The sequence below is a fragment of the Carassius carassius genome, chromosome 12, assembly GCF_963082965.1.
Source record: "Carassius carassius chromosome 12, fCarCar2.1, whole genome shotgun sequence".
NCBI lineage: Eukaryota > Metazoa > Chordata > Actinopteri > Cypriniformes > Cyprinidae > Carassius > Carassius carassius.
Genome location: NC_081766.1, coordinates 19,838,071 through 19,852,062, shown reverse-complemented (window position 1 = coordinate 19,852,062; position 13,992 = coordinate 19,838,071). Strand labels below are relative to the sequence as shown.

The window sequence follows — 13,992 nt, the reverse complement described above, 5'->3', positions numbered from 1 at the left end:
GATCTTTAAACTGATACTGATATTTACCGATATTGAATTTTAAAGCCAATATCGGCCGATAATATCAAGCATCCCTAGTCGTCTAAATATGTGTTTCTGTCCCAAGGGACAGGCATCTGGGACTGGACTATTATTTGAAGTGTTACGGTAATTTCTGCAACCTTTCTGAGAGTCCACTAATCAGCATAATCCAACACAGCATAAACTTTGACCTATTTTGATGTTTTTTACATTTTTCGGAAGTTACATTTTTCATTTTCTGCATGACTAACAAAAATGACTGATGGATTGTTTTGGCAAAAGATCTACATGTATGCAATGTTTGTTCTTTGGTGACTAGCATGACTTGAAATGTACTGAGTTACAATTACTCAATCTCAACATGCTTGATTAGCCTACATGTAGAATTACTACAAACAGTTCAAACCCAACTTAGAACATAAATATGTCATGCAGGACCCATATATGTATTCCCAGATCAAACCCATCCGGCTATCCCCACTCAGACCATAAATATGCCATGCAGGACCCATATATGTTGTTTCCAGTTCAAACCCATGGCCACTTGTCCCATAAATATGCCATGCAGGACCCATATATGAATTCCCAGTTCAAACCCACGCCCACTTGGACCATAAATATGCCATTCAAGACCCATATATGTGTTCCCAGTTCAAACCCATGCCCACTTGGACCATAAATATGCCATTCAAGACCCATATATGTTTTCCCAGTTCAAACCCATGGCCACTTGGCCCATAAAAATTTTATGCAGGACCCATATATGCATTCCCAGTTCAAACCCATGCACACATGGACCATAAATATGCCATTCAAGACCCATATATGTGTTCCCAGATCAAACCCATGCCCACTTGGCCATAAATATGCTATGCAAGACCCATATATGTGTTCTCAGTTCAAACCCATGCCCAGCTGGCCCATGCCTGTCTCTTATGTAATCAGCTCATATGGGCTTCCTATGTGGGACTCATACTACAAAACCTACATGGGACCCGATGATGTCACCCAGTCAAAGCCCATGCCCACACAGTAACCATGGAACCCGTACTTAACCCATCTGGGCCCCACATGTCATTGCTGGCTCACAGAAGATCTCACCTGGACCACCAACACCATGTCACTCTCCAAGAAGGCAAAACAGTGTCTACACTTTCTCCCCCGGCTGAAAAGATCAAGTCTCCCTCTACCTATCCTCATCACTTTCTACAGGGGCACCATAGAGAGTGTGCTAACCAACTGCATCACAGTCTGGTGTGCACCAGACCTCAAGACCCTCCAGAGATCTTAACACAGCTGCAAAGATCATTGTTGCCCTTCTCACCTCCATCTTGGACATTTTCCTCACACAATGCTCCAGCAAAGCCAACAGTATAGTGAAGGACCCCACCCCACAGTCTCTTCCAGCTCCTACCATCAGAAAAACAGTACAGGAGCAGCTCCGCCAGACTGCTCAACAGCTTTTTCCCCCAGGCTGTGAGAGCCCTTAACTCAAATCACCCCACCCCTCTCTGAAACCCCACACAAACACCCTACTGTACCTCCTGACATGGACCACCAGACAAAATATGTCAGTAGGTTAGTTGTGTATATGTTTATACTGTTTTCACTTAATTGTCGTATGTCTGTATTTATATAGCACCATGGTCCTTTGAGGCACAACATTTTGTTCCACTTGTATGTCCACACATGTAACGGAATGACAAAGCTCAACTCGACTTGAACTTGACTTGATCAGCAAATCAGAACAAATCAAAATGATTTCTGAAGGATCATGTGAGACTGAATACTGGAGAAATGGCTGCTGAAAATTCAGCTTTGTCACCACAGGAATAAATGAAAATTTTAAATATACTATTTACAATACAGTTATTTTAATAGATAAAATAGATCAACTCTTGCCTGGCCGAAATCACTCCATAGGAGCGCCACTATCTCTGGGTGGAACCTCCATTCCACGGGCCTCAGCCCCTGTCTCGACAGGATGTCTGCTCCCTGACTGAAGTGACCAGGGATGTAGACTGCTCTGATTGAGAGGAGCTTTCCCTAAGCCCACAGGAGGATCTGGTGCACCAGTCTGTAAAGGAGGCATGAGCGCAGAACCCCTGCCGATTGATGCAGGATACTACCGATGTGTTGTCTGAGCTCAAAACACAGCCAACATCTCTAGGCAGTTTATGTGCCACACGAGATGATGGCCATCTCAGCGATCTGGGGCAGAGTGGCCACTCATGACCACACATTGGTCGCAGCTGCCAACAGTCTCTGCCCCAGCTCTTTCATACTGGTGAGGATGACATCCCAATACTGATCCGCCAACTGCTCCAACTGAGCTAGTATCAACCAATCGTCAGTGTAGTTGAGTATGCGGAGTCACAGCGGAGCCAGAGCAGCATCCACACACTTGGTGAGAGTGACATGCCGAACAGCCAAACTTTAGCCCCTGAAAGCAAACCTCAGGAACCACCTGTGTTGAGGATGGATGGATACATGGAAATATGTGTCCTTGAAATCCTTTGTGACAAATCATACCTCAGACCTGATTTGAGATACAATCTATTTGATAGTGAGCATCTTAAAATAAAACTGTTTTATAGCGCGGTTCTACCTCCCTTTCATCCAGGTCTTTTAGCAGATCAGCCTGGAATGCCTGCAAAACCGCCATAGTGCACAGACACTCACCGGCCTGACGTGCTGCCGTATAAGCTTACCCCAACAAAGCTGGATGTCAGCCTTACACAGAGGAAGACAGATGAAATGTCTTGCTCTCTCTCTGGGGGGAATTAACCACGGGGCGGGCTTACGATCCCTGAGAGAGAGCCATCTTCTTTCTTCGAAGATGGCCAGGCTGGAGTGGAGCACACGGAGCGGAAGAAGCTCACAATCTTGATAGTCAGTCCCTTCATGTGCTGACCATGCATGCTCCGCTCTCAAACAGATGACACACAAATCATGTGTATCCCCGCCTGAGATACAGAGTGGGCAGGGAGGACCACACACCTTGAAACGCCATCCGCTCCCCAAAGATTTCACCTTTGACTTTGGCATATTTACTTTCTTTTTCTTTCACTTCCTATTTGAAATTGACACAGTGCTTTGTTCACATTAGGGATGATAAAATTTTGATAATTTCCATGAACGATCGTCGTTTAAATTAACGATCAATTAATTGATTAATCGTTAACCTTAATGCTGCAAAATGCGTCTATTGCAGCCACACAGTCACCAGCATGACAGGATGTGCAAAAGCCACACACAAACACACACACACAAAAATGCTTTCTCACTTGAATTATAGGGGTTTTAGTCTCAATAAAATGCTACTGGGATTATAAAATGAATAGACGTGGTTATGATCATATGATAAAATGAAGAGAGTGTGGCATAAGTTTGAGGTCATTTTACTTTGTTGACTGTTTCCTATCCAGCACGGAGACTGCTGAACACGCCTTTTTAAATTTTTTTGTGGTGCTCGTAGTCAGAGACAATTTATAAGAGACATGCCACTTCCTCAATTTCAATACAACTATATAAGGAAAACCCGTAACGGCAATGCTCGGTAAAGCCAATCATCTGCTTTTAACAGTCAAACCGGGAAACATTTAAGCCTATCGTTTGGTTCCACTGACGTATGCGCACAGTTGAGGAACCCTTGCGCATGCGTAGTAAAAGTATAACCTGTGGGGAAAAAGGCATTTTAAACCTTATTTTGGGGGAAAGTCAGCAAAAATATTTAGCGATTTTTATCATATTTTACTGCTGTTTCTATACATCCCGGTGACCAGTGAAAGTGCAGTTCTGACTCTATGCCCATTCATTTAGATAGGAGCCTGGTCTTGTTAGGCTGAAATAGCTGCCCGGAAGCGTTGCCAAGATGGTGGCCGAGTGGTATGACTTGCCTAAAAGGACTTTGTCGTAGTTGTATTTTTAAAACACAATTGCAATGTTTTCAACTGACATTATGGCTTTTAAAATAAAATTATGCCAAACGTAACTGCGGCGCGTGTGTGCTGCACAGTAAGTGAACCACTTCCATCAGCACTGCTGCAAAACAAACTGTTGCTTCACATTAATTTGATCCTGCTGGATTCTGTTCTGGAAAATGTCAGATTTTGAATTTTTGCATTCCGGTAAGCCTATTTGTTTTAAAAAAGTATAGATGTTGTTGTCGTGAACACAAGATCCTGGTCTGTCGGCGGCCTCCCTCTATGTCAGCTACAGTAGCATTTTAAACATATTAAAAATACCATGCTGAAACTTTATTTGATTGATGGCAAAAATAGTTGAATGAGTTTAGATTTGGTGCAAGACAAGAAAATATTACAGAAGTAATATTATGAGACTGCCACATAAACAGCAAACTAAAATGATTTTCATGATGTTGCTGAATTTTACATTGTCAGCAAAATCAGCACATACATTGTGAATAATCTTTACATCACTCAGATCTAAGGTTTATGCAGAATTAATGAATGAATGATATCTGTACAATTATATATTTTCTTTAATATCAGCAATAATTTATAAAATCCCTGCTTAGATTGAGCCATTTAGAATTATCACAAACTATCCACCTTTTTCCTGGCGTAAAAATGGGCGCCGTCATTTGTAAAGTCTATGGGTCTAGCTTCTGGTCTCATTGGCGTCCAGCTATTTTTAGCTGTACAAAACAGTTCGTTTGTCTGCTTGATATTGAAATTGAAATTGGTGTGTCCTATCATATTATTTTAATCTGTTATCTCAATTAAGAACACACAGGTTTGTACTGCAAACAGTTTTAACGTTTACTGCATGTTGTTATTCTCCTCGTTATTTACATATTGCGGCTAATAAAACGGAAGTCTCACCCATAGGCTTACTTCCGCGTTGAAGAAAAAGGTGGATATCATCATGAAATCTAATTTACATTTAGGACTCTGTTCAGCTTATTTACAAAGCACATATTTATTTATCAATTGCACAAATGTTTAAGACTGCATACGGAAAGTTACACCAGCAGTCCTCATAATCAAGTATTCTGATGTTGTCTTGGGATCCCCAAAAACATTTTCAACTAACAAATTAAACATTTACATTTTTCACTGTGCACTCAGCCTTAGCAACTCCTGCAGGGTTGAAGAGTCAAGGCAAAGCCCAAAGGGAAGCTCCCTTCCAACAAATTAATCCCTGTGAAAAGCAGAGCCAAGTGCTGCCTGTACACCCCTCTATTCCCTCAATAATGAATAATGACTTACATCGCTACTCGTCCACATCTCGCCAAACGGCACGCACATGCACACACGTTCCTTCGGCTGCCCACCCGAAATTCTTCTTTGCATTGACTGTGACTGTTGCTATGGAGACAGTGCTTACCTCAGCGCTTCCCGAAGTGCCCCACGCTCACTCAAAGTCGTGTGCTTGATGTCATCGAAGTTGTTCTCCAAATTCACACAAGACTGTGGGAATGAAGCACACAGAGACACTGGTGGGACAAAGAGGCACAAACTTTTTAGGGTGTATTTTAACCAAAAAAATGACATTTATGTTTTAAATTAAAGCTGTCTTTACGGAAAGTATTCAGACCCCCTTATTTTTTCACTCTATGTTATATTGCAGCCATTTGCTAAAATAATTTAAGTTCTTTTTTTTCTCATTAATGTACTCACAGCACCCCATATTGACAGAAAAACACAGAATTGTTGACATTTTTGCAGATTATTAAAATAGAAAAACTGAAATATCACATGGTCCTAAGTATTCAGACCCTTCGCTGTGACACTCATATATTTAACTCAGGTGCTGTCCATTTCTTCTGATCATCCTTGAGATGGTTCTACACCTTCATTTGAGTCCAGCTGTGTTTGATTATACTGATTGGACTTGATTAGGAAAGCCACACACCTGTCTATATAAGACCTCACAGCTCCCAGTGCATGTCAGAGCAAATGAGAATCATGAGGTCAAAGGAACTGCCTGAAGAGCTCAGAGACAGAATTGTGGCAAGGCACAGATCTGGCCAAGGTAACAAAAAAAATTCTGCTGCATTTAAGGTTCCTAAAAGCACAGTGGCCTCCATAATCCTTAAATGGAAGACGTTTGGGACGACCAGAACCCTTCCTAGAGGTGGCATTTCGGCCAAACTGAGCTATTGGGGCAGAAGAGCCTTGTCGAGAGAGGTAAAGAAGAACCCAAAGATCACTGTGGCTGAGCTCCAGAGGTGCAGTCGGGAGGTGGGAGAAAGTTGTAGGAAGTCATCCATCACTGCAGCCCTCTACCAGTCGGGACTTTATGGCAGATTGGCCCGACGGAAGCCTCTCCTCAGTGCAAAACACATGAAAGCCCCCATGGAGTTTGCTAAAAAAAACACCTGAAGGATTCTATGGTCTGATGGAACCAAGATAGAACATTTTGGCCTTAATTCTAAGCGGTGGTGGCAGCATCATGCTGTGGTGGTGTTTTTCAGCTGCAGGGACAGGATGACTGGTTGCAATTGAGAGAAAGATGAATGCAGCCAAGTACAGGGATATCCTGGACGAAAACCTTCTCCAGAGTGCTCAGGACCTCAGACTGGACCGAAGAGCACACAGCTAAAATAACGAAGGGGTGGCTTCACAACAACTCCATGACTATTCTTGAATGGCCCAGCCAGAGCCCTGACTTAAACCCAATTGAGCATCTCTGGAGAGACCTGGAAATGGCTGTCCACCAACGTTTACCATCCAACCTGACAAAATTGGAGAGGATCTGCAAAGAGGAATGGCAGAGGATCCCCAAATCCAAGTGTGAAAAACTTGTTGCATCATTCCCAAAAAGACTCATGGCTGTATTAGTTCAAAAGGGTGCTTCTACTAAATACTGAGCAAATGGTCTGAATACTTAGGACCATGTGATATTTCATGTTTTTTTAGTTTTTTTAAGAAAAATGTCAACAATTCTGTGTTTTTGTCAATATGGGATGCTGTGTGTACATTAAGGAGGATAAAAGTGAACTTAAATGATTTTAGCAAATGGCTGCAATATAACAAAGAGTGAAAAATTTAAGGTCTGAATACTTTCTGTACCCACTACATATACACACACACACACACACACACACACACATATATATATATATATATATATATATATATATATATATATATATATTTGGGGTGTAACAGTACGTGTATTCGTACCGGACCGTGTGTACCGAATGACCGAATGCAATATTTTGTATGCGGAACTTAGTTACATTTTCGTGTTTCCAAACGAACACATTAAGTGGCGGAAGTCTCCGCGTTCAGCGCAAATCCCGCCCTGCAGCTGACTCTAAGGCCGGTGACACACTGGCTGCATGGTGTGAGCGTGCGTTTCTGCTGCGTGTCAGTTGCATGACGGCTGCATCGCGTTTTCTGTGTCTTTACACACCAGAATCGTGCCTGACGCGGCGATAGCGCGTTGCTGCTACTGTAGCTGACATAGAGGGAGGCCGCCGACAGACCAGGATCTTGTGTTCACGACAACAACATCTATACTTCATGTTGAGCATAAATATAAAGCCTACTGATAAAGGACACCGTCAACAGTATTGACGGCAAAATAGACTATGTTTGACAGGTGCAATATGCCAGTGTCACCGGCCTAAGGTTTTCAAAAGCCATCACGCGAGTATGAACATCACTACAACTAGGAAAAATCGATTGTAATTCAAACGCAGCTCCCGTCAGCATTTAAACAGACCTTTGCTCTTAATTCCAATCGGTCCAACGCAATAACGAAATCTGAGCAGGTCTAAAAACTTAAACTGTTGATGCTGTATTTTACACTTTGGAAAGGTTATATATATATATTTTTAAATATTAGCAGGCCTACAAGTTGGGATTGGTAATGCTGCACTGTAATCATAGTTATTTATTTATATTTTTCATTATATTTTATTATATGATATTGGTTTGAGACTGAGAGTATTTTATTTAGTGGAGAACTTTGCAGCAGTATTTTATTTCTTTTCTAATTCTAATTCTTTTTTTATTTTATATATATTTTATTAAAAAGTATTTTAAACAAATTGTTAAAAAAGTTCATAGTAATAATAATACTGTATATATATATATATATATATATATATATATACTGTATATATATAAATAAAATAAAAAAGCTGAAGAAACACCCAGATATTAGAACATTTTATTGTATTTTTTAAATAAAAGTGATTAATAATAAAAAAATATAAAGTTTCGTGAAAGTGCACAGCGTCATAATGTATATTTTCACCTGGCACAAAATAGAAAGAAGCTTGTGTGTGTGCACTTTCACAATACATTACATTATTAATATTAATTTCTATTTAAAAGATACAGTAACACTTTATAATAACTTTCATTTATAAATATTAATAAATTAATTAAAAAATTTATAAACATTATATAATACTTAATAGATCATCGGTTAATATATATTCACATAGCTAGAAATATGAGATAATGGTCTTGTTAATGTTTACTAATAAACTTAATAAATATTACCTAATGATTAACATATGATTATTTCATGTAAACTGAAATGCTTACTAATGTCAGTAAACTTTCAGTTTACATGAGCTCTTTGTTTGATGTGTATACCTCTATTTACACGTCTTAATTAATAATCTATTCATTATTATGTCATGTTTTATTCATCTAAAGTGGACACTACTAATTATTTGCAATTTTATTTGTTTATAAATGTTTACTAATCGTTAATACCTTTATGAGCAGTCATTTCAATGGCGAAAAGTGTCCCTATTCACACATCTTTACTAATCATTTATTAATCATTTGCTCATGTTTTTGCAGTAACCAATCTAAAGTTGAAACTATTCATCATTTGTAAATGTTTATAAATGATTACTTCAGTTATCTTTATGGGCACTGGACTTTTAGTCTGTAAACAAGTTTTGGTTCAATCTAAAGTTGAAACTATTCATCATTTGTAAATGTTTATAAATGATTACTTCAGTTATCTTTATGGGCACTGGACTTTTAGTCTGTAACAAGGTTTGGTGGCTGGTTAAGTTTAGCTAAATGTTTGCTAAAGAAATAATAGTTTGTAATTTTGGTGCAAAAAAAAGAATGTTTTTAATAGCCTCAATAGCAGCTGAAGTGTTGTGCATTAAAACAAAGCGTTTAATCATTTTAGGACATCTGTTAAAATCATTTGTAGATTTTCAATAAGTGCTTGATCAAATGGAATTGAAAGTTTAATGACATTTGTAAGCATTTTAATTTACATGAAATAATGTTTTTTTTTATTATCTAATGTTTAATGTGTATTAGCAAACATTAACAAGAACATTATCTCACATTTCTAACTTTTTGAATATATTAACTAATGACCCATTAAGCATTATATAATATTTGTTAATGATTTATTAATGAAAGTTATTATAAATTGTAACCAAAAATACAATAAAATATTCTGTAAATAAGACAACTGCTGAGAAAAACAGCAATCTTTAACCTATAAACGAAACCAAACATCCTCTAAACCGTTCTAAATTGTGAGGAACATATGGAATGTTCCTTAGGCTGAAGATTTAAATATGACCACGCTGAAGGATGATGTCATTGTGGAGACTGTTCAGAGATTATCCTGCTTATAAAGATTTAGAAGTTTCTGCTTTAAAACGGGAGGATTAATTGGTGCCATTTAACACTGTAACATGACATGGCTAACATTATCAGAGAGGCATTAAAGAGGATTCCTCCAACCCCTCCCTTTTTAGGAAGCAATGTTCAAGCTGCTTAAGCGGTTTTCTTTATTCCATAAGCTAATACAGTTTCACAGAAGCCATTGTGACAACTGACTTAAGCTATTTAATCAAATTCAAAGGGATGAGCAGCAAGGAAATTCCCCCGCACATACATACGGCGGAGGCATCAAGAACATAAAATCACAACACGACTGAAATTCAGGCTAACTCGATTTCACACACTGAGTTAATTTATGGCATGAGACTGAGTTACTACATTTTATTATAACACAGATGGGTGGTGAATAAGAAACCAATCCGGCTAGCCATCTGATATTCTGCTACAGTTCTTTTACAAACCTCCACTGGATTCACTGGATTTTTTCAGCTGGTAACCTTTTGTTGCAGAAACCTCTGCCAAGATACAGATTCAGAAGAGACAAATCCAGAATAGAGTCTGTTTTACAGTGCACATCCTAACTAAATGGTGCTTCAGAATGTTGCCTTGAATTTGCTGGTATTATTGATACCACTCATAAGATGCATACAGTACAAATAAATGAGAAATAAAAAATGATAAATAATAAACATACACTACTGTTCAAAAGTTTGAAGTCATTTATTTTCAAGAAAATAATATGTTTATTAAGGAAGGACTAGACTTGTGCCGGTATTCGGTAATGCGATATTTTGTGGTGATTAATATGCACGGTATTGTTATCGTGGGCACTTCTAAATACCGTGAATGAATATACATTACAAATTATTCAGAATTTGGAATGCATTTTAAGAATAGTATTCCCATCAGCTGCTTAAAATGCACAACATCGCTGTGTGCCGCTTGAAAGAGCGCATGCGCTCTGATGTAAACAAGCACGCATGAGAAGCACATGGAGAAACAGGTGAGAGACACGCTGAATGAAAGCACATTCACTCTCTGACAGCAGATGGCGTTAAAATGCATCCCTTACCCAGGTAAACAAAGTAAATAAAGCAGCTGTTACTTTCTTAACCATATTTAAATAATTTAAAATAACCATTCAGATTTTTATTTTCCCTATGGTGTTTATTACAGAGCCAACTACTGAAATATTTAGACTTAAACGGTCTTAAAATCATTTTAAGTAATTTTTTTAATCATTTTCATTTTCAAGTTCTTAAATTGCTTGTTTCTTGTGTGATTATTTTTCTTCATGACTTTTTTTTACTTTCTTTTATGTAAAGCACTTTGAATTACCATTGTTTACGAAATGTGCTATATAAATGAACTTGCCTTGAATGTTAATGCATTAACTAAGGTTAACTAATGAGGTCTTATTGTAAAGTGATACCTATTAGTCTTTATAGTTCTTTTGCACTTTAATGTGTAAAACATTTAACTTTTATATATTTTTCTGTATTGCTTTATTGTTTTAAATGTTTAATTATTTTTGTTATAAGAAAAAAAGTTATTTAACCTGTTATACTGTATTATGACCACTTTTTTAAAACAAAATTTTAATACCGTGATAATACCGTATACCGTGATAAAAGCATTATCAATTAACCGCAACAGGAACATTTGATACCAGCATAACCCTAGGAAGGACACATTTTTTTAAAGGAAAGACATTTATAATGTTAAAAAATATTTCTATTTTAAATAAATGCTATTCAAAACATCCTAAAAAATATTCAAGTATTAGAATAACAGCATTAATTATATGACCATGTGAAACTGTAATGTGGGTTTTGTTTCATGTTTTGGGTTTTGTTATGTTCATGTTTTCATGTCATTATTTTTTAGTTTGATTTATGCTGTGTGTCATGCTTCCCTTGCCTCATGTCTCCTTGCCTTGTGTATGTGTGTTATGTTCTGATTGGTTCTCTTGTTCATTGTGTCATGTTCTCATTGGTTATAGTGTTGTCATGTGATTATCAGTTCTGCTTGTTCATGGTTTGCTTTAAGGCTTGTTCGACTTCATGGAGCTCTGTGCAGACCGATCGTCAGCTGACTTGAAGCGGTGCATGCCGGTTAGAAATTTTGTCCGACTTGATACAGCGCTGACGCCACGTGACTGTGACGTGTGCCATCAAAGTACCGCGAGAGCGATTCGAGAGTAGCCGGAGAACTCAGCCAGCGCAGTTTCTGAAGAGCGGCTGCACAGGTTCTGATGACGACACAACTGATCCACGATTGGCTGGATTCACTGATGACACCGATGACGTGCGTTTCAAGTTTATTGAGAGTCGACTTCAGTTTCAGAAATTCTCATATGGACTTTTAAAACAGTTCAATACGTTTTTATGTCGTCTTTATCTTATAAATCATATTTATTAAATATTGTTTTACTGTATTTACCTTATTGTTAATATAAAGTTTGTGTATGTTTATTTTGCATGACTTTCTTTTTTATACAGACCTTTTACAGTATTCAGCAGCATAACCTATTCAAATGAGCATTTTTAATAACTAAAATGTTAATCTTAAAAACATACAATCTAATGTGGTCATAAATGTATGCTCCTATACAAATGATACATAATACATTATGTTCCTCCATTTGTTTGGTTTCTTCATATTGTCTAGTTTATTTTGCTGTGTTTATACTTCACCTGCATGTGGTTAGCAAACTGCTAACAACTTGCTGTAACTTCAACTTAACAACTTGACAACATTCTGTTCACTTTCAAATAGTTGGTCTAAATCACAATATACATCCAACAGAATTGTGGTTTTCTGTATATGAAAATCAGTGGTGTTATGTTTAAAATGTTAAAAATAGCTCAGCAGGAGGGTACTGTAAATCTTGTTGATGAAACCTTCTTAAAAAACACATACCCACCAGGGAATTTTTTTTATAGGTTACTTTTATAATTTTAGTCATACTGCTAAAGTATATATCCAATATGTTATCTTGTTTTGGAAGACACTTCCAAAACACCACTTATACACACATCTTAAACGCGATCAAGTAAGCAAACGCCACGTGATCTGCCATGACTGACGTAATTGCAGCAAACTACGGGAGCCACAACGTGTCCGGCTTCATATCTCCGTTTGCAGCTCCTCCCCACCCTCCCCACAAGTCTGTGTTTATGTTTGGATTTTTATTTTTTATTTTATATTTATCAGTTAGGAGATGCTTGCCACCGTGTGCACAAGTTATCGGGGACGATGATCCACATGATTATTGTTTGGAGTGCCTCGGGGAAGAGCTTGCTATTGCTGCTCTTGAGGACGCTGAGTGTGAGCACTGTGAATTATTTCCTATCGGAGTGCTCCACTCAAGTCTTGGTTTCTTTCGAGAGGGGGCGAGCCTCTGTGTCCTCATGAAGATTGTGGGGCTCTCACGTCGAGCTGGCTGAGAGACAAGGAGCACACGAGTCTCCTCTCTCACTCACGCTCTCCCCAGATCGTGAAGTCCCCGCCCCCGCTGCTGAAACGCATCCCGGCGCTTCTTCAGAGCGAGACGAGGACGCGGGTTCTCTCGCCTCCGTCGATATGGAGACAAAGAACGCTGCCTCTGAGCGCTTCATGCACGATGACAAAGCATATGGGGAGTTACTCAAAGGTAGTGACTAATGCGGTGGCCATGCTTATGTTAGACTGGCCACAGGAGCAAGAGAACCCCATGCACTCCAAATTAGATGACAGATTTTTGTCGGGTGGCCAGGGGAAGAGATCCCAACATCAATCTCTCCCCTTTTTCCCAGACCTCCATGAGGAGTTATCTCATTCATGGAGTAAGCCTTACTTCTCGCATATCTTTGTAACCACAATGTCAATTTATTCAACTTTTGTGGGTGCTAAGGCACAGAGGTATGTGACGATGCCAAGTTGAGGAGATACTTGCGGGCTATCTCTCCCTTGGGAGTACGTCGTCACTTAAGAAGCCAACCCTCCTCACCAAACCTTGCAGAATAACATTGTTGCTGGTGGGGAAGGCAATTCAAGCAGTGGGTCAGGCTGGTGCTGCCCTGCACACCATGGCTGTTCTGCAGGAATACCAGGCTGACCTGCTGAATAGACCTGAGCACGGGCAGGAGTATTAGAGAGGAGACGTTTTCGGAGCTGAGCTGAGCCACGCATCTGATCTGTCAAGCTGACAACCCATACTATTGGCCATTCTATGGCTGCGTTGGTTGCCATGGAGAGACACTTGTGGCTCAACCTCATGGGCATCAAGGATATGGACAAAGTGTTCCTCCTTGATGCCTTCTGCCTCCTGGCCTATTTGGTGACTCCATGAATACGGTCATCACTAGGTTCAGGAAGGCCAAGTGACACACATCAAGTA

At 39.0% G+C, this 13,992-nt stretch overlaps 1 protein-coding gene across 1 annotated transcript in view; it reads right to left on the bottom strand.

Annotated features, from left to right (window-relative positions):
* Positions 1-13,992, bottom strand: part of LOC132155070 (dihydropyrimidine dehydrogenase [NADP(+)]) — a 189,051-nt gene that overhangs the window by 144,367 nt on the left and 30,692 nt on the right. The window contains exon 3 of the mRNA XM_059563847.1: positions 5,374-5,456. Coding sequence (XP_059419830.1) covers positions 5,374-5,456 — 83 coding nt within the window. The remainder of the gene's footprint in view (positions 1-5,373; positions 5,457-13,992) is intronic.